The 25,650-nt window shown below is 45.5% G+C and overlaps 1 protein-coding gene across 14 annotated transcripts in view; it reads right to left on the bottom strand.

Moving 5' to 3' along the window:
* Window positions 1–10,835: 10,835 nt before the first annotated feature.
* Window positions 10,836–25,650, bottom strand: part of KIF1B (kinesin family member 1B) — a 183,698-nt gene continuing 168,883 nt past the window's right edge. For all 14 annotated transcript variants that reach the window (XM_039473782.2, XM_039473784.2, XM_039473793.2 and 11 more), the window contains 8 exons: window positions 22,848–22,993; window positions 22,445–22,684; window positions 19,816–19,887; window positions 16,225–16,346; window positions 12,956–13,105; window positions 12,395–12,587; window positions 12,071–12,189; window positions 10,836–11,288 (listed from right to left, as the gene is read on the bottom strand). In XM_039473782.2, the coding sequence (XP_039329716.1) occupies window positions 11,246–11,288; window positions 12,071–12,189; window positions 12,395–12,587; window positions 12,956–13,105; window positions 16,225–16,346; window positions 19,816–19,887; window positions 22,445–22,684; window positions 22,848–22,993 (1,085 nt within the window). In that variant the 3' untranslated portion in view covers window positions 10,836–11,245. The remainder of the gene's footprint in view (window positions 11,289–12,070; window positions 12,190–12,394; window positions 12,588–12,955; window positions 13,106–16,224; window positions 16,347–19,815; window positions 19,888–22,444; window positions 22,685–22,847; window positions 22,994–25,650) is intronic.

Genomic DNA, 25,650 nt, shown 5'->3' with positions numbered 1-25,650 from the left:
AGACAGGGTTTCACTATGTTGGCCATGGCTGGTCTCAAACTCCTGACCTCAAGTGATCTGCCTACCTTGGCCTCCCAAAGTGCTGGGATTACAGGCGTAAGCCACCACACCCAGCTCAGTGACACAGGGACTCACTCCGTCACCCAGGCGGGAGTGCAATGTTGTAATCATAGTTCACTGCAGTCTCAACCTCCTGAACTTAAGCAAGCCTCCCATCTCAACCTCCCGAGCCGTTGGGACTACAGGTGCACACCACCATGCCTGGCTTTTTTTTTTTTTTTTTTTTTTTTTTAATTAGAGACAAGATCTGTCTATGTTGCCCAAGCTGGTCTCAAACTCCTGGACTCAAGCAATCCTCCCCCTTGGCCTCTCAAAATGCTGGGATTACAGGTGTGAGCTACCACACCCAGTTTTTTTTCTTCAGTTTTTAGCTTGACTTCCTGAGGGTTGCCTTGTGTCTCCATAACTTAGTAGCCACAGATTTGGGAAGAGGCTGTGCTCAGAGACTTTGGCCCACTGTGTGGGTTGGCTGTGCATTCAGGGATCACCTAGTTCTTATGTCTCCCTCGGCGTTTTTTTTTTTTTTTTTTTAGACAGTTTCACTCTTATTGCCCAGGCTGGAGTGCAATGGTGCGATCTCTCCCTTTGCCTCCCGGGTTTAAGTGATTCTCCTGCTTCAGCCTCCCGAGTAGCTGGGATTACAGATGCCTGCCACCATGCCTGGTTAATTTTTTGTATTTTTAATAGAGACAGGTTTTCACCGTGTTGGCCAGGCTGGTCTAGAGCCCCTAACCTCAGGTGATCCACCCGCCTTGGCCTCAGAAAGTGCTGAGATCACAGGTGTGAGCCACCACACCCGGCCTCCCTTGGCTTTTCTTTTTTTTTTTTTTTTTGAGATAGAGTCTCACTCTATCGCCCAGGATGGAGTGCAGCGAAGCGATCTTGGCTCACTGCAACCTTCGCTACCTGGATTCAAGTGATTCTCTTACCTCGTCCTCCTGAGTAACTGGGATTACAGGTGTGCACTAACATGCCTGGCTAATTTTTGTATTTTCAGTAGAGATGGGTTTTTGATGTGTTAGCCAGGCTGATCTTGAACTCCTGACCTCAGGTGATCCGCCCACCTTGGCCTCCTAAAGTGCTGGGATTACAGGTATGAGTCACTGCACCAGGTTCTCCTTTTGCTTTTAATTTCTATAGGGCTTTCTGAAGTCTCATCTGTGTACATGGCTGGTTTTCCAGCCGGCCAGCGACATGCTGAGGCCCTGTCTAATCCTTCTGTGGCATTCTCATTTCCAGAGTCTCCTCTGAAATTTCTAGCTAGTGTGCTAATTGAGATCTCAGGCTAGTAAGCTGTGGGTTTTTTTTTCCCATTCACTTCTCAACAAGTTTGCTACTTTTAGCTGATAAAAAAGTACACTTCTCCTCTGTCCCAAATATCCCAGCCCTGTTACCCACAAACGCAATCAAGTTTACCCCAAGTCCGACGTGGTAAGACTGTTCTTGCCAATGGAGAGGGGTTGGGGAGAAGGGGACCAGTACTGACAGCAGTCTCAGGCAAGAGGGCTGCAGATCTCTGCTTCTATTACCTAGCACTTTTCTTTTTTCTTTCTTTTTTTGTGTGATATGGAGTTTCACTTTTTTTTTTTTTTTTTTTTTTTTTGAGACGGAGTTTCGCTCTTGTTACCCAGGCTGGAGTGCAATGGCGCGATCTCGGCTCACTGCAACCTCCGCCTCCTGGGTTCAGGCAGTTCTCCTGCCTCAGCCTCCTGAGTAGCTGGTATTATAGACACGCGCCACCATGCCCAGCTAATTTTTTTTTGTATTTTTAGTAGAGACGGGGTTTCACCATGTTGACCCGGTTGGTCTCGATCTCTCGACCTTGTGATCCACCCGCCTCAGCCTCCCAAAGTGCTAGGATTACAGGCTTGAGCCACCGGGCTGGCCGGAGTTTCACTCTTATTGCCCAGGCTGGAGGGACGTGATGTGATCTCAGCTCACCACAAACTGTGCCTCCCAAGTTCAAGCGAGTCTCCTGTCTCCCAAGTAGCCAGGATTATAGGCATGCACAACCATGCCTGACTTTTTTTTTTTTTTTTTTTTTTTTGTAATTTTAGTAGAGATGGTTTCAGCATATTAGCATGGCTGGTCTCGAACTCCTGACCTCAGGTGATCTACCCACCTCGGCCTCCCAAAGTGCAGGGATTACAGGCATGAGCCGCTTTTTCTTGTTTTTTTTTTTTTTTGAGACGGAGTTTTTGCTCTTGTTACCCAGGCTGGAGTGCAATGGCTCGATCTCGGCTCACCGCAACCTCCGCCTCCTGGGTTCAGGCAATTCTCCTGCCTCAGCCTCCTGAGTGGCTGGGATTACAGGCACGTGCCACCATGTCCAGCTAATTTTTTTTTTGTATTTTTAGTTGAGACGGGGTTTCACTATGTTGACCGGGATGGTCTCGATCTCTTGACCTCGTGATCAAGAGATCTCTTGACCTCGTGATCCACCCGCCTCAGCCTCCCCAAGTGCTGGGATTACAGGCTTGAGCCACCGCGCCCGGCTGAGCCACTTTTTCTTTTTATTGTTCATTATTATTTTTTGTAGAGACAGGGTCTTGCTTTGTTGCAAAGGCTGGCCTTGAATTCCTGGCCTCCAGCAATCTCCCCACCTTGGCTTCCCAAAGTGCTGGGAGATTGATTACAGGCATAAGCAACCGCGCCCAGCCAGTTTTTTTTCCAAGAATAAATGCTTCTTAATTTGCCTGACTTTGGCTGATTTCCAGAACCTTGAAATGTTTTGATACATGTTTTTTCCAATTTTATGCTTATTTTTGTAGAGGGCATTCTGTATTCTCTTCACACTTCAACAGCCAGCAGGCCATCCACAGCACCACCATTATCCTTTTGTCTGTAGTTAAGGACTTCCTCCTGAGTCCACCAGAAAGTAGTCAGGGTCTGTGGGCTTTTACTGAAGGCCCTGAGCACAGGCATGCTACAGTAACATATCTGTGCTGGGTGCTGCCTCTGCTGGCACTTGTCTTTCACAGGCAAGTGCATTTCACAGGCAGGTGGATTTGGGACCTCCGCCTTATAGCAAGTAAGGAGACTGAGGATCAGAAAATGTAGAGAAGCCTCAATAAAAAGGATGAAAGGGCCGGGCGCGGTGTCTTACGCCTGTAGTCCCAGCACTTTGGAGGCTAAGGTGGGAGGATCACCTGAAGTCAGGAGTTTGATTCCAGCCACGGCTAATAGGCTGAAAGCCCATCTCTACTAAAAATACAAAAATTAGCTGGGCGTGGTGGTGCGCCCTGTAGTCACAGCTACTCGGGCGGCTGAGGCACAATTGCTTGAACCCAGTGGGGGCAGAGGTTGCAGTGAGCCGAGATCAGTATGTCTCCAAAAAAGGACCAAAGGTCTGAGAGCCTCCTCAAACTTCTGCCCTGCCCCAGAGGCTTACAGCAATTCTCAGGCTGCTTGACGAGTGGGATGCCACTGCCTGCCGGTCCCGATTCCTTCCCAGGGTGGGCACCGCAAAATGAGCTAATGTCCATGAAAGTTCCTTGCAAACTTCAGACTGCTGCACAATTTTCATATGCCATTATTAATATTCTCTAATGTGACAAAGAAACTTGGCTCAGAGAAGTTGCACTTCCAGCTAGTTAGTGGCACAGGTGAACTTTAACCCAAGTCTACCTGCTAGGGCTGAGCCCGGCATTGTTTCACAATAGGTTTAGCAGGACATGGTCATGGATACTCTAAGTGACTGTGTTCCCAGTGAACCTGGGGATCTCTGCATTTTAGAGACACTTAATTGACCTTCGATGGGAAGCTGGGTTTTGGAGAACAAACAGTACTTGCAGAAATTTCACAAGTAGGACTTTACACAATGGCTCCCTTAAGAGAACCTTGGTAACAGGCATCCCTTTTAACTTTGTTGCAACTACTTCCTCTTTCTATGAGGCTGAGTTACAAGGAACTCAGACTTTATTGCAGGAACAAATTGATTGCTCTAGTCTGAGATTCAGCAACGGGAGAAATTATGCTGAGTCAATGTGACACTTTCACCAAGTTACCACGGGAGACCTCATTTTATGCAAACATATTGCATAAAATCAGTATGTATCTAATCATATAGTCCTTTCTTTCCCTTCTAATAATGTTACATGCTACACAAACTTTCCATTTCTGTGTTAAGGTTCTCAGCAGCAGCAAAAACTATTGCTTCCCAGAATTGCTGGAAAATCAGCAAACTGGCTTAGGAGGGCAGGGCTGGAACAAAGGCGAGTCTTCCCCTGGGGATGAACAGAATCCAGCCAGGGCTTGCTACAGCTGTGTCATGCTGACTTTTAGCTTTCAGTTTTTAGAAACTCAAGTGCTTCGCTTAAAATGCCTGAGAAAGTCAACACACATTATTATCCACCAGAAAAACCTTCTGGCTTGCCCTAACTCCCCAAATCCCAAATCAGAGCATGAGCTCAAGTTCTACAGAAACAGTCCTCTATGCACATGTCCCAGGGTGGAATCCTTGTTTGACTTACGTAAGAGGGTGTGTAAAGCAACGTATCAGTTAGGGCAGATTTAAAAATCCCAGCTCTGACACTCACTCACTACATAATTCTTGTAGCTGAACTCACATGGCCTGAATATATTTTAGGTAGAAAGAGTACTTTTTTTTTCTTTCTTTTTTTTTTTTTTTTTTTTTTTTTGAGACAGGGTCTTGCCCTGTTGCCTGGGCTGGTTTGGAACTCCTGGGGTCAGAGCCATCTGTATGAAATGATGCCTTTCAAATAGCTGGAATTTACAGACACATGCCAGTATGCCCAGCTCTTTTTTTTTTTTTTTTTTTTTTTTGATACAGGGTCTTGCTCTGTCACCCAGACGCCAGTGCTGTGGCATCATCATAGCTAACTGCAGCCTCAAACTCCTGGGCTCAAGGGATCCTCTCACCTCAGCTTTCTGAGTAGCTGGAGCAACAGGTATGTACTACTCTGCCCAGTTAATTTTTTTTTTTTTGTAGAGATAGGGGCTCACTAAGTTGCCAGGCTGGTTTTGAACTCTGGCTACAAGTGATCCTCCTGCCTCAGCCTCTCAAAGTGCTGGGATTACAGGTGTAAGCCACCACACTTGGCCTTATTATTATTATTATTTTTTAAGACAGGTGGTTCTAGCCGGGCGCGGTGGCTCAAGCCTGTAATCCCAGCACTTTGGGAGGCCGAGGAGGGTGGATCACAAGGTCAAGAGATCGAGACCATCCTGGTCAACATGGTGAAACCCCGTCTCTACTAAAAATATTTTAAAAATTAGCCAGGTGTGGTGGCGGACACCTGTAATCCCAGCTACTCAGGAGGCTGAGGAAGGAGAATCACTTGAACTGGGGAGGTGGAGGTTGAGGTGAGTTGAGATCATGCCATTGCACTCCAGCCTGGGCAACAAGAGTGAAACTCATCTCAAAAAATAATAATAAAGCCGGGCACGGTGGCTCAAGCCTGTAATCCCAGCACTTTGGGAGGCCGAGGCGGGCGGATCACGAGGTCGAGAGATCGAGACCATCCTGGTCCACATGGTGAAACCCTGTCTCTACTAAAAATACAGAAAACTAGCTGGGCGTGGTGGCGCGTGCCTGTAATCCCAGCTACTTAGGAGGCTGAGGCAGGAGAATTGCCTGAGCCCAGGAGGCGGAGGTTGCGGTGAGCCGAGATCGCGCCATTGCACTCCAGCCTGGGTAACAAGAGCGAAACTCCGTCTCAAAAAAAAAAAATTAAAAATAATAATAATAATAATAAAAATAAAAATACAAAAATGAGCCAGGCGTGTTAGTGCACCCCTGTGATCCCAGTTACTCAGGGGGCCGAGGCAGAAGAATCACTTGAACCCAGGAAGTGGAGGTTGCAGTGAGCCAAGATTGCTCCTTTGCATTCCAGCCTGGGTGACAGAACAAGGCTCTATCTCAAAAGGAAAAAAAACAAAACCAACACAACACTATGGAATTACTAGAAGGCATATAAGGAGGCTTCAGGAGAAAAACAACAAATCTTCCATCTAAAACAACCACTTACATCTTTGTGAGAAAAGTGCTTTTAAAGAAATAGCACCATTATTAGCTTTCTTGGTTATATAAAAACTACCATTTTGAATATCAGAAAGGAACACGTAAGTGGTGATATCATGACTTCTGTCTTAGAAAGGTATCATCTTTACAAGTCAAGACATCTTTGTGTAATTACCTTTCAAGGGGTGCAAGAATAAATGCACACTGAGAGCCTTCTGATGCACTGGTTGTACTTTTATTATTTTTACCTCGTTCACTAATAGTTCTGTGATGCAAGGTTACCATACACAGTTAGATAATGTCTGCGTTGCACATCTAAGGCTATACAGCAAAAGAATCAGAATTAGTACAAATACAAGAACTATATTTACAATCTGTATACTCAAGCTCCAAACATCAGATAATATTTACAAAATAAAACATGAAAATGAAAATCCAAAATTAATAATGTACATTGTTGCTAATGTGCTCAACTCCTTCACTGGGGAGAGGTCAATTTGCAAAGTCTTGGTTCAAAAAGGCCACTTATGCATTATGAGTTTTGTTGTCATGTGTGAGGATGGCGACAAGAGACTTGAAATCTCAACAGACAAGTACTTTAGAGCCACAGAATCTAAGACGATGCCTTAAATACAAGAAGCCTGATGGACTCCTCAGGTGAACTGATGGCAGAATAGGCAGAATGAAAAAAAATTAACTCGAAGACATGAAAAACAATACACAACAACCAGGGTTTGGCAAGAGACCAACCTCAGCTCAGACTTTCCGTCTGAGCACAGTCGTTTGGCTGTCAGTTTTTTACATGAATTTTATAGCAACTCTGATTTCTTACTTTAAATGACTGGAGGCTTTTTAAAGATTTTATGGGGCTTAAATACTAACTTCATAAATGGCCTTTTGAACAGCAGCAGCAAATAATCTCTCGGCTGATATTTCAATTTACTAAGGAAGCACAAATTAAAACATTCCTGCTACACAGTCGTGGTCTGGCCACACACCAGGGTGAATCACTGGTGGACAATGTAGTGCACACAAGTTAGAGTCCTACGTAAACACATCCAGCAAACCTTCTGAGAGCAGCAGTGAAACTGTTCTTTTCTTCTCTTTTTTTTTTTTTTTTTGAGACAAGAGTCCAGTGCAATGGTGCAATCTCGGCTCACTGCAGCCTCTACCCCCTGGGTTCAAGCTATTCTCCTGCCTCAGCCTCCCGAGCAGCTGGGATTACAGGCGCCTACCACCACCCCTGGCTACTTTTTTGTATTCTTAGTAGAAACAGGGTTTCACCATGTTGGCCAGGCTGGTCTCAAACTTCTGACCTCAGGTGATCCACCTGCCTCAGCCTCCCAAAGTGCTGGGATTACAGGCATGAGCCACTGTGCCCAGCTGAATCTTCTTTTTAAGGAACAGGTTAACAATCACATTTTTAAAAGAGAACCAAAAGGAAAACTGAAAGACCCAAGTCAAACAAACAAGCCCTGCTTACTGTCCATTGGAACCCGGGCAGGACACAGCATGAGAGAAATGCAGAAAAAGTACCGATGGGTATGCACACTGGAGAATCCTTTCTCTGCCAATCCACTGTGCAAGTAAGTATAGCTGTATAAATATACATAGACCCGACACAATTAAATATCCCTGTAAATTAGACAATAAGCAGCAGGCAACAAAGTCTTTGCTTTGGAATATGTGCCAGGAAAAGTCACCTTGTTTTTAGATCCCAAGAGACAGTTTACAATTCTTTCATCTGAAATGAGCTGAAAAATCCATAAAAATAGGTGCAGTTATCTGAACTCTATGTGACTGAAGGGGAAAAATATCAAATAATAGTGGTTCTTAGTTGGGAACCCTCACTCCATTGCCCCTTGCCATCAGCATATTTAACAATGAGCTGGGGCTCAGGTGCCCAGCCGCTGCCACAGACAGCCCTGGCCTGTGCTCCTGACTAGCGCATGGGCTGGCTGGCCCTGCACAGTCCTGGCCTGAGCGCTGACTGACTCCCAGGCGGGCACACAGACAGAGATGATCTGATCACTGGTCTGGGGTTGGTAGTGAGGCCATATTTTGCTTTGGCGGGAGAAAGGAGGATGAGAGAAGAGAAGGAGGAGATTAGTTTTAACTAGCACTAATTTCTCTGAATTTGCATAATAATTCTTTCTTCCTTTTAAACTTTTTGCTTGTTTAAAGGCGTGCTTTAAGAAAATAAATAAATAAAGGTAGTTTCCTTAAGGGCTGAGTTTCTTAACTTTCCCACCACAACAGCAACAGCTAGAGCCTCACAAACAGTTCCTGCCATAAATCTTCTCTCAGAGCTTCAAAGCAGGGATGGTTCTGTTGGGAAAGGTTGCACCCAATCTGCATGTGCTAGGGGCCAACAGGGGCTGTTTGCACCTCCCAGCCACAGCAGGGGCTCTCCAGAGGATAGAGACATGCAGGACACAACCATTCTGCTCCCTCCGGGTCCCTAAGAGGCCTTTTTATCTGGGCATGCTATGAACAGACAGTCCAGTTTGGCCTGTCTAACGTCTGACACTTCCAAAGCGAAGACTTTCCAACCAGTTTTGTTTTGAGTTAGAAGAAAAACAAAAGTCATTTCAGTATATCACATAATTTCACTCTCTCTCAGGCTTCCACCGTCCTGTGTCACAGACATGGATCCTGTCACACTCTGTAACAGCAGCATCAATGACTTAATTTTAAAAGTGACCTTTAAATTCCATCTTCATTTCGCCGAAATTAGATTTAATTCCAGTCCAGGCAGCCACCTCTAAGCACCAACAGATCCTGCTGGTTTGAGTATACACCAGAAGGGCATATTGTGTCCATCAGACAATGAAGAAACTTCTAACTACATTTAAAAATCTCACATCTCACTTAGAAAACAAATAACATCACAGTTAGTGACCTATGTTTTAACAGGAGAAAGAAAGTTAAAAAAAAAATCCGCCATAGAGTTTCCGCTGGTCACATTTCAGGTACAGAACCAGCCTGTGATTCTACCCTCTCCTTTCTCTCTCCACGATTAACTTTTCCTCTTCTTCAAAAGGCAGAGAAAATAACAGAAGTTGGGAGACCTGTTCTTCAGAGATGAGCCCAACTAGGAAGTCAGAAAAAAGACTGTAGATGATGACACAAGTCTCCCTAGCAACAACTCTGCAGAGGCGTGTGAGCCCCTGGCCTTTGCTGCCTGAAGCGGAAAGTAATCCAGCTGCCTATCGCCTAAGAGTCAGCAACCTCAAGGCCAAGGACCTCAGCAAGTGGGAGTGAGCAGACACTTTCCTGAATGCCTGAGCGATGGTAAAACAGAGAAGTCTGAGCAAGGGAAATAAAGGATTGTATGAAACAATCCCAAGACAACTGGCAAAGCAAATGAAGTCACCTGGAGGCTTTTTTTGCCCCCTCTCATCCTGGAAAACTTAGTGGCAGCTGAAAGAGAAAGAATCATCTTCTCTGACAGTCTCTGAGAGCCAGATGACCTGGTCTGTCCTGCAGTAAGCTTATTCCTTTCTCCCTGGGCAGTGCTTCCACACCAGATGGGGAAGAGCCAGTAACAAAGAGGGGTGAGACAGCAGGGGACAAGCAACGAATCCTGGGCCCAGACTTCCTGGACGGCTCACCCGTGCCCCCTGGGCATATTTTGTTTTGTTTGGAGTAGTGATTGGGGTGAGTTTTAATCCTGGGATCCAGAAAGGAAAGCCTGCCACATTTGCTTATTTATGAGTATAGAGAAGCATCACTGAAAGCATCTTCAATTTGACAAGCATCAATGAAAATGACTGCTGAATTCAGAGGGAGACTTCCAAGTTTACATTTGAAAGTGACATTTCTTTGATCGAAGGGAGTTATAACAATCATAAGGTCACTACTCAGCATTATCTTTTCTTTTTCAAGAAGGAGTCTCACTCTGTCACTCAGGCTGGAGTACAGTGGTACGATCTCCACTCACTGCAACCTCAATCTCCCGGGTTCAAGCAATTCTCCTGCCTCAGCCTCCCGAATTGCTGGGATTACAAGTGCCCGCCACCACACCCGGCTAACTGTATTTTTAGTAGAAACGGGGTTTCACCATGTTGGTCAGGCTGGTCTTTAACTCCCGACCTCAGGTGATTCACTCACCTTGGCCTCCTAGAGTGTTGGCATTATAGCGTGAGCCACCATGCCCGGTCTACTCAGCATTATCTTAATCATAACAATGACCATCAAGTTTATCACCAGAAAGTGAAACACTCCCGCCTTGTGGAACACTTGTGTATGATATGGCATTAATTCCAACTGTACCACCACCATCACTAACGCCAAGAACAGAATTGAGAAACTCCTAGAAAAGAACCTCCCTCCTAACAGAGAAAAAACAGTGGGCAAGAATTCCTGCCGAGGAGCTACAAGAATCCCACTGCCTGGGGCCCCTTCATGGCTCACAGCTAAACCCTGGGGTCCCCAGAAATCCACCAGAAGCATCCCTTGCATTTCCCTTCACATGACGTCAACAGCAGCCACTGTCCCAGGCCCACTGAAAAGCCTCTCTTCTCCTCTCTCTACCAGTAACTAAAAATCCCATAATCACACTCTAAAAAAGCCCCAACTTTGACTCAGAATGTAACTGTCCCAGTTCTATGCTCACTGCCACTTTCCCCTGACTAGAAATGCAGGGATGAGCCATGACAAAAAGAGACAGAGGGGGAAAAAAGATTTTTTTTCCTCTCAGGTTCTAAAAAGGTCAGATGTCTCCTCCCTTAGTCTCTAAGCCACCCAAGAAAAATTAAAGTGATATCACAAATAGAGAAAAGGAAAAAAAGTATTATGTTGTCTTGAAAAACAGACAAAGGTGTCTGGTGACAGCAGCACAGACATCAGAGGTGGTCATGATGGGGACCTACCATACAAAAGGAAGCCAAAGTACACCCACAGTAATTTGGAGATTCAGCAGATCCCCTCAGGGTTTTATGTTTGTGTGTGTGTGTTTTAAAAAATATTTTTTTCCTTTTGTTAGGCCACATGCTACTAACAAGATTCTCAGCACAGGAAAAATAAGAGTACAGAGCAATGGAGATGGGGAACAGGAGAGCTAGAAAAGTGCTGGACAAGGAGGGAGAAAGTAGTTAAGCCACAGGATTACATACAAGAGTCACCATCAAGAATCACAAAGAGAAATGAGAGGTAACGCTTCCTTTATCTCTCGAAGGCGAGTGAGGGCACTCGGCAGAGTCAGTATTTCGGCTGGCTCGGGAATCTGCGGGAAAGTTTTGACCTATGGGGGACAAACGGGGAGGCAGGGTTAGAAGTCTGGGTTTAAGTGTTGCCCCCCTCACAGTCCTCTCCCTCTGAGGCTCCCTCCTGGAGCCTCTTGCTATTTGGCACCACAGGCCTAGGCCTCTAGGATCTCTACTCTGGGACCCAGTGACACACACCCTTAGAGAACCTGAGGCTGAATCTCAGGGCTGGAGGTTGGGAGACCACTGAGGTTCTCACTGTCCTCCCTTTACTCTGTCCCCTGGACCCCATCTGCAGACCTCTTGAGAACAAAAAGACAAAGAAGGAAAATAATCGGTGCACATGTGTGACCAGTCTCCCTGGCGGTTCAGAACATCATGATGTCTTATGAGGTGCAGAGGCCTCATTACCACCCCACAACCGATTTACACTCCTGTCCCTCCTCTCTTTTAAATTTATTTGAAAAATACTTCCTTTCCTATTTATGCTGATATCTCTGAAGCCAAAAGCCAGAGAGAGAGAGAAAACATAGAATAACTTCTAGGCTGGGCACAGTGGCTCACACCTGTAATCCCAGCACTTTGGGAGGCCGAGGCGGGCAGATCACTTGAGGTCAGGAGTTCAAGACCGGCCTGGCCAACATGGTGAAACCCTGCCTATACAAAAAATACAAAAATTAGCCAGGCATGATAAAGCATGCCTGTAGACTCAGCTACTGGGAAGGCTGAGTCAGGAGAATCACTTGAACCAGGGAGTGGAGGCTACAGTGAGCCAAGATCACACCACTGCACTTCAGGGAGACAGAGCAAGACTTCTTACCGTATTGTGCCAGCGAGAAGTGGGTTGAAGGCATACAACCAGTCATTCATGTCTTTGTCATTGAGGGCTTGCAAAAGGACCCCACGGTGCTTTGTGCAGACAGCAAAGGTGTTTGGTGTCTGAAAGAAATGCAGGCAGACAAGAAAGTTACTACAGAGACAGCAATGGGGACTGCCCTGCCACATTCCCAAGGCATAGAGCACACCACACAGGAAGTTCAAGATCAGAAAGAAAGGGGAAATTTCACATTACATAACAGAGAGTTCAGAACTCAAAAGGGAAGGACGTATGTGGTGATAAAAAACCAAGACAGGGAGAACAGACCTTCACCATGGCCTGCTGGTCCTCGCTGTACTCCACTTGTGCTGTGGACAGGTTAATGATCCCACGCTCCACAGGGTCTTTGTCACTGTTATAGATGAAGACATAAGGGCGACGGACGATGACGAAATGTTTAGCCCAGTTACTGTAAAGTGGCTCCTTGAAATGCAGGTATCCCTTCTTAGAGACCACTGAGCTAAAAAGGACAGTATGGCAGAAATTTAGTTTCTCACAAGACAATGATCATGAACTAAGGACCATCAAAATACATCACACCTAGGCCAAGTCCTTAGATTCAACAAAACAGGCAAATGACCTATTTGGCCTCCCATCTTATCTGCCAAAGTAATACAGCAAAAGAGCAAAACCGTGCCAGGGCAACATGCTATGCCAGGGTGGAGATGTATCATGAGATCCAACTGGAGAAACCCAGGCCAGCCCTCTCACCACAGACTCAACCTGCATCAGACTACAATATAGGCCCCATAGAGAAGAGCTAGCCAGTCAATTCTTCCTGTTGATTTGTTTCTTACAGCTGGCATTCCTGATCAATATAGTACTCACCCTGGTCTAATTTCTTCAATATCTGGAACAAGATTGAGAAATTCATTCTTTCCTGCTCGGGCCAAATAGGGCGTTTCCACAGCTGGGACAATCTGAAACTGTTCAAATTCTGGGCAGGGACTAGAGGCCCGGGAATTGGCTTCTGGGGTCCTTTAAAAGAGAGAGATTAGAAAGAAAAGGGTAACAAGAGTATCAGTTATGATCAAAGCGTACTGAGTACTGTCTCACTGGGAGGAACACACAATGCCTCTCCCTAAACCCCAGCTGCAAACTTGAATTTCAGACAGCTCAGCTGAGGAGACAAGCTGGCTTCAGAAAGTAAACTCTGAATTCAACTGGTGTCATCCTTCTAAAGTTATGAAAGGAAATTGATCACTGATGACTACTAAGTCACAGTCTCTCTGCCTGTATTAAAGCCCTCTGAACACATACATTATCTGGAATATGAACTCTATTCCCTTATGTTTCTTTTTAGTCCCATGGCTACACCAAAAGTGATGTTTCTCAAAGTGTGCTCCTGGCCAGCAGCAGCAGCTTTACCTGGGAAACTCAGAAACTCAAATTCTTAGACTCCAAGCCAGACCTACAGAATGAGAAACTCTGGGTGGGGTTGAGCCATGGGTGCTTTAATAAGCCTCCCAGGAGATGATGATGTACACTGAAGTCTCAGAGGGCCACTGCTTTAGAAAATGCCAGAGAAAGCAAACAAATGGAAAGAGCCTGAATGGCCGTGCAGAGCAGAACTGCACCACTGACCTGGACCAGCCCTTGTCACTATTGTGGGGGAAATAAATTCCTACACTCTGTATTGTATCAGACTTTATATCTGGGTAGGAATGGAGGACAAAACTTCATCCAGAAAGGGATGAAGAAGAGAGTCATCAATGAGTTGAGGATGCAGAAGGTTAGTAAGCTACAATGTAAAGAGATGCCAGTAGCTAGCACCTCTCTAGCGCTCTCCAGTCTAGCATAATTAACTGTATCTCACTAATTTTAAAAAGCCAATTTTAAAATGTTTTATACTTTATCATTATTTTTTTTGAAATAGAGTCTCACTCTGTTATCTGAGCTGGCATGCAGCTGCACAATCTTGGGTCAATGCAACCTCCACCTCCCAGGTTCAAGCAATCCTCCTGCCTCAGCCTTCCCAGTAGCTGGGATTACAGGTTCGTGCCCCTATACCTGGCTGATTTTTTTTTGAGAGAGGGTCTTGCTATGTCACTCAGGCTGGAGTGCAGTGGTACAATCATGGTTCACTGCAGCCTCGACTTCCCAGGCTCAAACAGTTCTCCCACCTCAGCCTCCTGAGTAGCTGGAATCACAGGTGCATGCCACCATGCCCAACTATTCTATTTGTTTTTTCTAGAGATGAGGGTCTATGTTGCCCAGGCTGGTCTCAAATTTGTGGGCTGAAGCAATTCTCCATCCTCAGCCCCACAAAGTGCTGGAATTACAGGTATGAGCTATCACACTCAGCCACCATTTCTTAAATTGGGATTCAAATGGAGTGCAATGGCACAATCTCAGCTTACTGCAACTTCCGCCTCCCAGGTTCAAGTGATTCTCCTGCCTCAGCCTCCCAAGTAGCTGGGATTACAGGCATGTGCCACCATACCTGAATAATTTTTGTATTTTAGTAGAGACAGCGTTTCACCATGTTGGTTAGGCTGGTCTTAAACTCCTGACCTCAGGTGATCCAGCTGCCTTGGCCTCCCAAAGTACTGGGGTTACAGGCATGAGCCACCGTTCCCAGCCAATGCTTTTTCTTCTTAGTAGTATATAAAATAGTCCCTACAGTCTGTGGCATCCTAAATTTAATGAAATGACTTGGTTGTGTTATATTCTCCAGCCACCTTTGCCTGTGTCAGTGTTGGTACAATAAGATAGGTGGATAATATCGGGTGAGCATAATTGATAAAGATGCACAAGAGTTTGAGGGTACATTGCAAAGAATTGATTATCATGATAATCATGGATTCTAGGCTAAAATTGTCTTTTTTTTTTGAGATGGAGTTTGGCTCTTGTTGCCTATGCTGGAGTGCAATGGTGCGATCTTGGCTCACTGCAACCTCTGCCTTCCAGGTTCAAGCGATTCTCCTGCCTCAGCCTCCTGAGTAGCTGGAATTACAGGCATGCGCCACCATGCCTGGCTAATTTTTTTTTTTTTTTTTTTTTTTTTTTTGAGATGGAGTTTCGCTCGTTCGTTACCCAGGCTGGAGTGCAATGGCGCGATCTCGGCTCACCGCAACCTCCGCCTCCTGGGTTCAGGCAATTCTCCCGCCTCAGCCTCCTGAGTAGCTGGGATTACAGGCACGCGCCACCATGCCCAGCTAATTTTTTGTATTTTTAGTAGAGACGGGGTTTCACCATGTTGACCAGGTTGGTCTCGATCTCTTGACCTTGTGATCCACCCGCCTCGGCCTCCCAAAGTGCTGGGATTACAGGCTTGAGCCACGGCGCCCGGCCTTTTTTTTTGTATATTCAGTGGAGACGGGGTTTCTCCATGTTGGTCAAGCTGCTCTCGAACTCCTGACCTCAGGTGATCTGCCCACCTCAGCCTCCCAAAGTGCTGGGATTACAGGCGTGAACCACCGTGCCTGACCAAATTTGTCTTTTTCTTTCTCTAAGGAAAGGGTCTTGCTCTGTTGCCCAGGGTGGAATGCCGTGGTGCAATAATAAAACCTCACTGCAACCTTGAATTCCTGGATTCAAGAGATCCTTCCACTTCAGCCTCCTGAGTATAGCTGGGACCACAGGCACAGGCCACCATGCCTATATTATCTTTTGTAAAGACAGCATCTTGCTGTGTTGCCCAGGCTGGTCTCAAATTCCCAGCCTCAAGCAATTCTCCCGCCTTGGTATCTCAAAGCACTGGGAGCCACCTCACCTGGCCTTGTCTTTATTTTTCTTACCTACATATTTTGCAGTGGCATCAAAATATTTTTTTCTAAACAGTTTCAAAATATTTTTCCCAAGGTAGGACTTCCTATGATATTATGACTGGGGAGATAAGCAGGGGTAGGAATGGAGGACAAAACTAGCAGAAAGGGATGAAGACATTCACCAATGAGCTGAGGATGCAGAACGTTAGTAAACTACAATGTGAAGAGATGCCAGTAACTGGCACCTCTCCAGTCACCGTGATAGCCAAAAAGGCTCCCACACATTTCCAAAATGATGCCTTCAGTCGAGAACCATTGAGCTAGAGGAAGATTGACATTTTCCTTGGTTCTTAAATTGGCTTCTCTCAGTGAAATCTGGGTACTTACTTCTGATCCAGAGAGTTGCTTCTAGAGTCTACCAAAGAGGGGCAGGTGGAGGAGGGGGTAAGGGTGGCACTGCTGAAACTGGACTCAGAGGGATCCCGTCCAATTGGAGAGATATCAGACAACTGGAAGCAAACAGAACACTACAAGTTACATTCAGCTGAAAAAAGCTGCCTTTACAATAAAAATAGGGAGTTTCAACAACCAGAGCCTTGCTTTGATACATTTTGTTTCAAAAGGTCATTTAAGAAAACAAGCCTATTGTACAATGATTAATTTCTCAATAAATAAATACATAGATAAAATTTTAAGAGATAAGGCCTTGCTCCGTTGCCTAGGTTGGAGTGCAGTGACGCAACCTAGCTTCCTGCGGCCTCCAACTCCTGGGCTCAAGTGATCCTCCTGTGCTTCCTGAGTAGCTGGGACTACAAGCATGTACCACCACAACTGGTGAAAATGTTTTTAAAAAGAAAGAAAAGAAGCCTACAAATACTTTATGGCCTAAGTGCCACACTAAGAATCAAGACACTTATAAAAGAGGCAAGGTTGGTTTTTTATATTCCGACTGCCCTCCTGCATTATTATTACTATTACTTTCTTTTTCAAGATAAGGACTTGCTGTGTCTACCAGGCTGGAGTGAGGTGGTATGATGTTGGCTCACTACAGCCTCAACCTCCAGGACTCAAGTTATCCTCCCATCTCAGCTTCCTAAGTAGCTGGGACTACAGGTGCACACCACCACGCCCAACTAATTTTTGTATTTTTTGTGGGGATGGGGTCTTGTCATGTTGCCCAGAGTGGTCTTGAAGTCTTGGCCTCAAGAGATACATCGACCTTGACCTCACAAACTGGCAAGATTACAGATGTGAGCCACTGTGACCAGCCTCTCCTGCTTTATTATTATTTTGAGAGATGGAGTCTCACTCTGTTGTCGATGCTGGAGTGCAGTGGCACTATCTCAGCTGACTGTAACCTCCACCTCCTGGTTTTAAGAAATTCTCCTGCCTCAGCTTCCCAGATAGCTGGGACTATAGGCATGCACCACCATGTCCAGCTAATTTTTGTATTTTTTAGTAGAAACAGGGTTTCACTATATGTTGGCCAGGCTGGTCTCGAACTCCTGACCTCAAGTGATCCATTCACCTCACCCTCCCAAAGTGCTGGGATTACAGGTGTCAGCCACTGCACCCAGCCACATTATTATTTTCATTTTGAGACGGAGTTTTGCTCTTGTTGTCCAGGCTGGAGTGCAATGGCACGATCTTAGTTTACTGCAACCTCTGCCTCCCAGGTTCAAGTGATTCTCCTGCCTCAGTCTCCTGAGCAGCTGAGATTACAGGCATGCATCACTACATCTGGTTAGTTTTGTATTTTTAGTAGAGATGGGGTTTCAACATGTTTGTTAGGCTGGTCTCAAACTCCAGACCTCAGGTGATGTACCTGGGATTACAGGCGTGAGCCACCGCGCCCAGCCCATTATTATTAAGAGACAAAAAAATACTGTTGCCCAGGCTGGGGTGCAATGGCACAACCATACCTCACTACAGCCTCAAACTCTTGGGCTCAGGCAATCCTGCCTTGGCCTCCTGGGTAGCTAGGACTATAGGTGTATGCCACCACATTTGGCTAATTTTTCAAAATGTTTTGTAGAGATAGGGTATTGCTATATTGTCCAGGTTGGTATCAACCTACTGGCCTCAAGTGATCATCTCACTTTGGCCTCTCAAAGTGCTAGGATTACAGGTATGAGCCACCACACCCAGCCCCTGAATTAAGTTAACTTTATGTATGTGAATGGAGCACCTTCCATGTGCCAGGCAATGTTCTAATAACATGGCAGAATATTTACTTCCCTGGAGCTTAAGACAGACAATAAACCACTCAACAAACACTTTAAAAAGCATCACATAGGCCAGGTGCAGTGGCTCACGCCTGTGATCCCAGCACTTTGGGAGGCTGAGGCAGGCAGATCACGAGGTCAGGAGATGAGAGACCATCCTGGCTAACACGGTGAAACCCTGTCTCTACTAAAAATACAAAAAATTAGCCAGGCGTAGTGGCACGCACCTGTAGTTCCAGCTACTTGAAAAGCTGAGGCAAAAGAAATGCTTAAATCCGGGAGGCGGAGGATGCAGTAAGCTGAGATTGCGCCACTGCACTCCAGCCTAAGCGACGACGGAGCAAGACTCGATCTCCAAAAAAAAAAAAAAAAAAAAAAAAAAAAAGAAAAGAAAAGAAAAAAGCATCAGGTAGTAATTAGTGCTATAGGGGAAAAAAAAATAGGAAAGAGAGGTGGGTAAAAAATTTCAGAGAGCTGTCAGATTTATTACCCGGTGGTTAACAGAATCCACTCACAGGAGGTGATAATGGAGTAGAAAAACAAGAGAGGCCAGGTGTGGTAGTTTACACCCGTAAGCCCAGTGCTTTGGGAGGCCGAGGTGGGTGGATCACCTAAATCAGGAGTTCAAAATGAGCCTGGCCAACATGGTGAAACCCTACCTGTACTAAAAATACAAAAGTTGGCTGGGCGTGGTGGTGCATGCCTGTAATCCCAGCTACTTGGGAGGAGAATCGCTTGAGCCCAGGAGGTGGAGGTTGCAGTGAGCCAGGATTGCACCATTGTACTCCATCCTGGGCAACAGAGCAAAAGCAAAACTCCGTCTCAAAAAAAAAGAAAGAAAGAAAGAAAAGAAAGAAAAGTAAGGAAAGGGAAGGAAAAGGAAGGAAGGAAGGAAGGAAGGGAGGGAGGGAGGGAGGGAGGGGAGCCAACCATGGGAATACCTAGAGAAAGGCAATTCCAGGCAAATAAATAGCAGGTGTGCAAAGACCCCAAGGCAGGAATGAGCTTGGAGCATTCAAGGTTAAGCTCACTAGAACTGAGTGAATGACACAGAAACATTCTCAAGTGTTTAACCTCACCCTTTGTCAAAGTCAATAAAAATTTATGCCACCAAGAACCTCAGGGTTTCTTTGTACCCTGGCATAGAATAACATACTACTTCCCTATGGAATATTCTCCTCCGAAGGATTCATGAAAAAGCCAAAATATTTCCCATCTTCTTTTTTTGAGACGGATTTTCACTCTTGTTACCCAGGCTGGAGTGCAATGGCGCGATCTCGGCTCACCGCAACCTCCGCCTCCTGGGTTCAGGCAATTCTCCTGCCTCAGCCTCCTGAGTAGCTGGGATTACAGGTACGCACCACCATGCCCAGCTAATTTTTTGTATTTTTAGTAGAGACGGGGTTTCACCATGTTGACCAGGATGGTCTCGATCTCTTGACCTCATGATCCACCCGCCTTGGCCTCCCAAAGTGCTGGGATTACAGGCTTGAGCCACCGCGCCCCGCCCGTTTCCCATCTTCTAATCACTCTAAGAGACACAAAGGAATACTTTTATCTTTAGAAGTCAGTGTTCTGACTGAAAAATCAGAATGAATACCAGCATAGTATGTCATACATTTTGAAATACAATGCTATGCCCATGTGTCCAGCTGCCAAAAACCAGCATAAACCAGGAATAGGTAATCTGGGTTGCTGTGGAGAAATCAGTTATCAACACACTGGCTAAAAATTACAGCTTTAATGTGCTTACCTTACAGTCACTGATGCTACTATGCACCTGGCTGAATTCTCTGTTGAAAGTGTGGGTGAGAAGTTGCAGGCACTAAAGAAGAGAAAGAGAAGTGCAAACTGAACATAAAATGTCAACAGCCAGGAGCCTCTGGATAGCTGAACAGGTGGAGACTCTTGAAGGGCTGGGTTCCCAGAGAGGGCATGGAAGCTCCACATCTCCTCTCCCTATGTATTTATCCATCTTCTGTCCACTGATCTCCTTTGTACTATCCTTTCTAATAAACTAGTAAATGTAAAACAAAACAAAAACAAAAACTCAATGACTAAATGAAGCCCTGGAGAAGAAGGCAGTATCCAGCCAGATTCCCCTTCCTCCTCATCCCATATACCTCTGCCTTTTTTTTTTTGAGATAGAGTCTCGTTCTGTCACCAGGCTGGACTATAGTGGTGTGATCTTGGCTCACTGCAACCTTCACCTCCAGGGTTCAAGGGATTCTCCTGCCTCAGCCTCCCAAGTAGCTGGGACTACAGGTATGTACCACCGCACCCAGCTAATTTTTGCATTTTTAGCAGAGACAGAGTTTCACCATGTTGGCTAGGAAGGTCTCGATCTCTTGACTTTGTGATCCACCCGCCTCGGCCTCCCAAAGTGCTGGGATTACAGGTGTGAGCCATAGCACCCGGCCACCTTTGCATTCTTTAAAAAGCTTTTATCTGGCCAGGCATGGTGGCTCTCATCTGTAATCCTAGCATTTTGGGAGGCTGAATTGGTTGGATTACCTGAGGTCAGGAGTTCAAGACCAGCCTGGCCAACATGGCAAAACCCTGTTTCTACTAAAAATACAAAAATTAGCTGGGCATGGTGGCACATGCCTGTAATTCCAACTACTTAGGAGGCTGAGGAAGGAGAATCACTTGAACCCGGGAGATGGAGGTTGCATTGCACCACTGTACTCCAGCCTGAGAGATGGGAGCAAGACTCCATCTCAAAAAAAAAAAAAAGCTTTTATCTTTTTGCATCAGATTACTGTAATAAAGAATTCTTTAGCTGGGCACGGAGGCTCACTCTTGTAATCCCAGCACTTTGGGAGACTGAGGCGGGCAGATCACATGGTCAGGAGTTCAAGACCAGCCTGACTAACACGGTGAAACCCCGTCTCTACTAAAAATACAAAAATTAGCTGGGCATGGTGGCATTCACCTGTAATCCCAGCTACTCAGGTGGCTGAGGCAAGAGAATCACTTGAACCCAGGAAGCGGTGGTTGTGGTGACCCAAGATCAGGCCACTGCACTCCAGCCTGGGTGACAAAGCAAGACTCTGTCTCAAAAAAAAAAAAAACAAAACTTCCTTCCCTCCCTTCTTCAGCATATTTCTTCAATATCAATCCATTCTCTTTATTTCTGCCAGATAAATCTTTCTAAAACACAAATACCTGTTTAAAATATTTCTCCATTGCTCCTAACATCCATGCTAAACTCTGCAGTGCAGTACACGGGATTCTTCACTCCACACCTCCTTTTCCACTCCCACATGAATTCCCAAAGACTGATCAGGCAGGACACCGCTGCCTCCCTCCTGTACATCTGTCCAAAGTCAGCTCATCAGCCCCCCAACTACAGAGGTTTCTCCTCTGACTCGCATAGCATTTGAAACACACATCTCTCTTATATGCTTGCAACCTGCTATTCTGTAAGCCTTTATATTTTTTAATTTTTTTTTTTTTTAGATGGAATTTTGCTCTTGTTACCCAGGCTGGAGTGCAATGGCACGATCTCGGCTCACCAAAACCTCCACCTCCTGGGTTCAGGCAATTCTCCTGTCTCAGCCTCCTGAGTAGCTGGGATTACAGGCACGTGCCACCATGCCCAGCTAATGTTTTGTATTTTTAGTAGAGACTGGGTTTCACCATGTTGACCTGGATGGTCTCAATCTCTTGACCTCGTGATCCACCCGCCTCGGCCTCCCAAAGTGCTGGGATTACAGGCTTGAGCCACCGCGCCTGGCATATTTTTTAATTTTTAAAATTTTTGTTACTTTATTTTTTGAGATGGAGTCTCACTCTGTCGCTCAGGCTGGAGTCCAGTGGAGCTATCTCAGCTCACTGCAACCTCCACCTCCTGAGTTCATGCAATTCTCCTGCCTCAGTCTCCTGAGTATCTGGGAATAGAATACAGGTGCCCGCCACCAGGCCCAGCTAATTTTTGTACTTTTAGCACAGACGAGGATTCACCATGTTGGTCAGGCTGGTCTCTAACTCTAGAGCTTAGGTAATCTGCCTGCCTCGGCCCCACAAAGTGCTGGGATTACAGGCATGAGCCACCAAGCCAGGCCTAATTTTTACTGTTGTAGAGACAAAGTCTCACTATGTTAGCCCAGGCTGGTCTTGAACTCGTGGGCTCAAGCAATTGCTTTGCTTCAGCTTCCCAAAGTGCTGGGATAACAGGCATGAGGCACTGTGCCTGACCCCTGTAGGCTTGTCAAGGGTAGGAACTCTGTGTCTTACTTTTTATTTCTACATTCACAGTATTATCTCAGGCCTTCAAACAGAGGCCCTCAAACAAAGATGTTGAAAATGAATAAACTGAGAGGCTAGTTTGTGAAGCCTCATGGTGGGAAGACGCTCAGCAAAGACGAAGGGATTCACACCTTGGTAGCCAGCTCTTTCTCTCGGTCCACCAGGCTTTCGATGTCTGCTGAATCGTAGCCACTGCTCTCACTGGGTGTGATGGCACTTTCAAAGGTGGTGGTTGAGATCTGAGAGGAGATGCTGGTGGAGGTGCTGAGGGTTCCACTGCTGAGGGTGGGGGATAACGAGTCGCTCAGGGATTTAGGGATGCTGTCACCAAGTCTCTCACGTAGCAGCAAGAAGTGGCGGGTTTTTTCCACCTGAGAAGATCAATACTACCGTTTTAGCAAACACAAAGCTCATTAAGATCCAAGGAGAGAAAAGTGAAAAGCCATGATCACACAGAACAGCAGGGACGAAGACTGATACTTTGGCAATCTTGTCCCAGAGTTCTTGCATTTGAGCAACCCTGCCCCTGCATACCTCATGTAGGAGCTCTAGCTTCTCCAGCTCCCACTGGTGCTCAAGGATAAGGCTGTCTCCACGGGGCCGCCAGCCTGCTAAGTTCTCTTCTCCCCGCACATATGCCACTGATGTATCTAAGACTTTTCTTCTCCTTCTCTGCATGCCTAAGACAAGAGGAAACAAGTTTTTGTTTCAGAAAAAAAATTCAATTCCAAGTTTAGGTCAAAACAAATTAATAATTTTTTTTTTTTTTTTTTTTTTTTTTTTTTGTGAGACGGAGTTTCGCTCTTGTTACCCAGGCTGGAGTGCAATGGTGCGATCTCGGCTCACCGCAACCTCCGCCTCCTGGGTTCAGGCAATTCTCCTGCCTCAGCCTCCTGAGTAGCTGGGATTATAGGCACGCGCCACCATGCCCAGCTAATTTTTTTGTATTTTTAGTAGAGACGGGGTTTCACCATGTTGACCAGGTTGGTCTCGATCTCTCAACCTTGTGATCCACCCGCCTTGGCCTCCCAAAGTGCTGGGATTACAGGCTTGAGCCACCGCGCCCGGCCAAATTAATAATTTTTACACGTGGCAAACTAAGGCAGTTTGTTCTCAAGATATAGAAAATTTTGTTTAAATACCAAAGGAACTCTCTGAACTTATTTAAAAAACTGAGTTTGACATTCTTTGATAATTATGAAGAATGGAATGCAATTACAGAAAATGATAGATATGTAACTTGATCAAGACAGTTGCAGGTGGGCAAAAAAAAAAAAGATAAAGTTATGATGTTAGGTGAAAATGTAAAGATATTAAATAGTCTGTAATAGTCTATACATTATGGGGCCACATACAATGGCTCATGCCTGTAATCCCAGCACTTTGAAAGGCTGAGGCTGGCATATCACCTGAGGTCAGGAATTGGAGACCAGCCTGGCCAACATGGTGAAACCCCATCTCTACTAAAAATAAAAAATTAGCCAGGTTGTGTTGTGGCAGGTGCCTGTAACTTCAGCTATTCGGGAGGCTGAGGCAGGAGAATCGCTTGAACTTGGGAGGTAGAGGTTGCAGTGAGCTGAGATGGTGTCATTGCACTCCAGCCTGGGTGACAGAACGAGATTCCATCTCAAAAAAAAAAAAAAAAAGTCTATACACTATGATTGCAAATACCTAGATGAAAGAAGTGGGGAAGGCCAGGCATGGTAGCTCATGCTGTAATCTCAGCACTCTGGGAGGCCAAGTTGGAAGAACTACTTCTGCCCAGGAGTTCAAGACGAGCTTGGGCAATATAATGAGGCCCTGTCTCTACCAAAAATTAAAAAAATTAGCCAGGTGGGCTGGACACGATGGTTCACACCTATAATCCTAGCACTTTGAGAAGCTGAAATGGGTGGATCACAAGGTCCAGTTCAAGACCAGCCTGGCCAAAATAGTGAAACCCTGTCTCTACTAAAATACTAAAAATACTAAAATACAAAAAATCAGCTGGACGTGGTAGCAGGCACCTATAATCCCAGCTACTTGGGAGGCTGAGGCTGGAGAATCAATTGAACCCGGGAGGCAAAGGTTGCAGTGAGCCAAGATTATGCCACTGCACTCCAGCCCAGGCGACAGTGCGGGACTCCGTCTCAAAAGAAAAAAAAAATTTTAGCCAGGTGTGTAGTTGCATGTGGTTATAGTTCCAGCTACTTGGGAGGCTGAGACAGGAAGATCACCTGAGCCTAGGAGTCAGAGGCTGCAGTTACATGATCACTCCATAGCACTCCAACCTGGGCAACAGTGAGATCCTGTACCTAAAAATAAAAATTTGAAAAAGGAAGGAACACACACACACACACACACACACACACACACACACACTCTCTCTCTCTCTCTCTCTCTCTCTCTCTCTCTTTCTCTCTGTGGTTCAGTGGCTGACAGACGACAGAGAGCTTTAGCCTCTATTATTTCCTGTTATTTTTAGTATTATGCTGATTTTACATATTAAATATATAAATTTATATTAATTTAAAGAATTTCTCAAGGAACTATCTGGATAGTATAATAATTAGCTGCTACTTGGATTCACAGTCAAAGTCTTCTTTACTTATCTAAGTTTTACCTGAGGGCCCTGACTTATTTTCCATGTATATTCTCTAAAATGATTCAAACTCACATTAATCAAATGCTACTAGAAAACCTTAACTTTTGTTCATGTTTCAGTTTATAAACATAGAAATGCTAACTGCTGCTTAAGTCCGCCTAGCTAAAGAAACAACAGCAGTTTAAAAACACATTAAAAACAATACAGAACAAATTTGACTTAGTAATTTTACCTTTTTTTTTTTTTTTTTAAAGACAGAGTCTAGCTCTGTCACCCAGGCTGGAGTGCAATAGTGGGGTCTCAGCTCACTGCAACCTCCACCTCCCGGGTTCAAGCCATTCTCCTGCCTCAGCCTCCCGAATAGCTGGGATTAAAGGCGCCTGCCACCAAGCCCAGCTAATTTTTTCTATTTTTAGTAGAGATGGGGTTTCACCATGTTGGCCAGCCTGATCTCAAACTCCTGACCTTGTGATCTACCTGTCTCGGCCTCCCAAAGTGCTGGGATTATAGGCGTGAGCCACCACTTCCACCTTCTGGGTTCAAGCAATTCTCCTGCCTCAGACTCCTGAGAAGCTGGGATTATAGATGCACACCACCACGCCTGGCTAATTTTTCTATTTTTGGTAGAGAGATTTTAAAACTGGTCTTGAACTCCTGACCTCAGGTGATCCACGTGCCTTGGCCTTCCAAAGTGCTGAGACCACAGGTGTGAGCTACTGTGCCTTGCCAATAATTTGACTTTCTAAAACATGG

Source organism: Saimiri boliviensis, chromosome 11 (assembly GCF_048565385.1).
Source record: "Saimiri boliviensis isolate mSaiBol1 chromosome 11, mSaiBol1.pri, whole genome shotgun sequence".
NCBI lineage: Eukaryota > Metazoa > Chordata > Mammalia > Primates > Cebidae > Saimiri > Saimiri boliviensis.
Note: the sequence above shows the minus strand (reverse complement) of the source record. Positions and strands in the feature narration are given on the sequence as shown.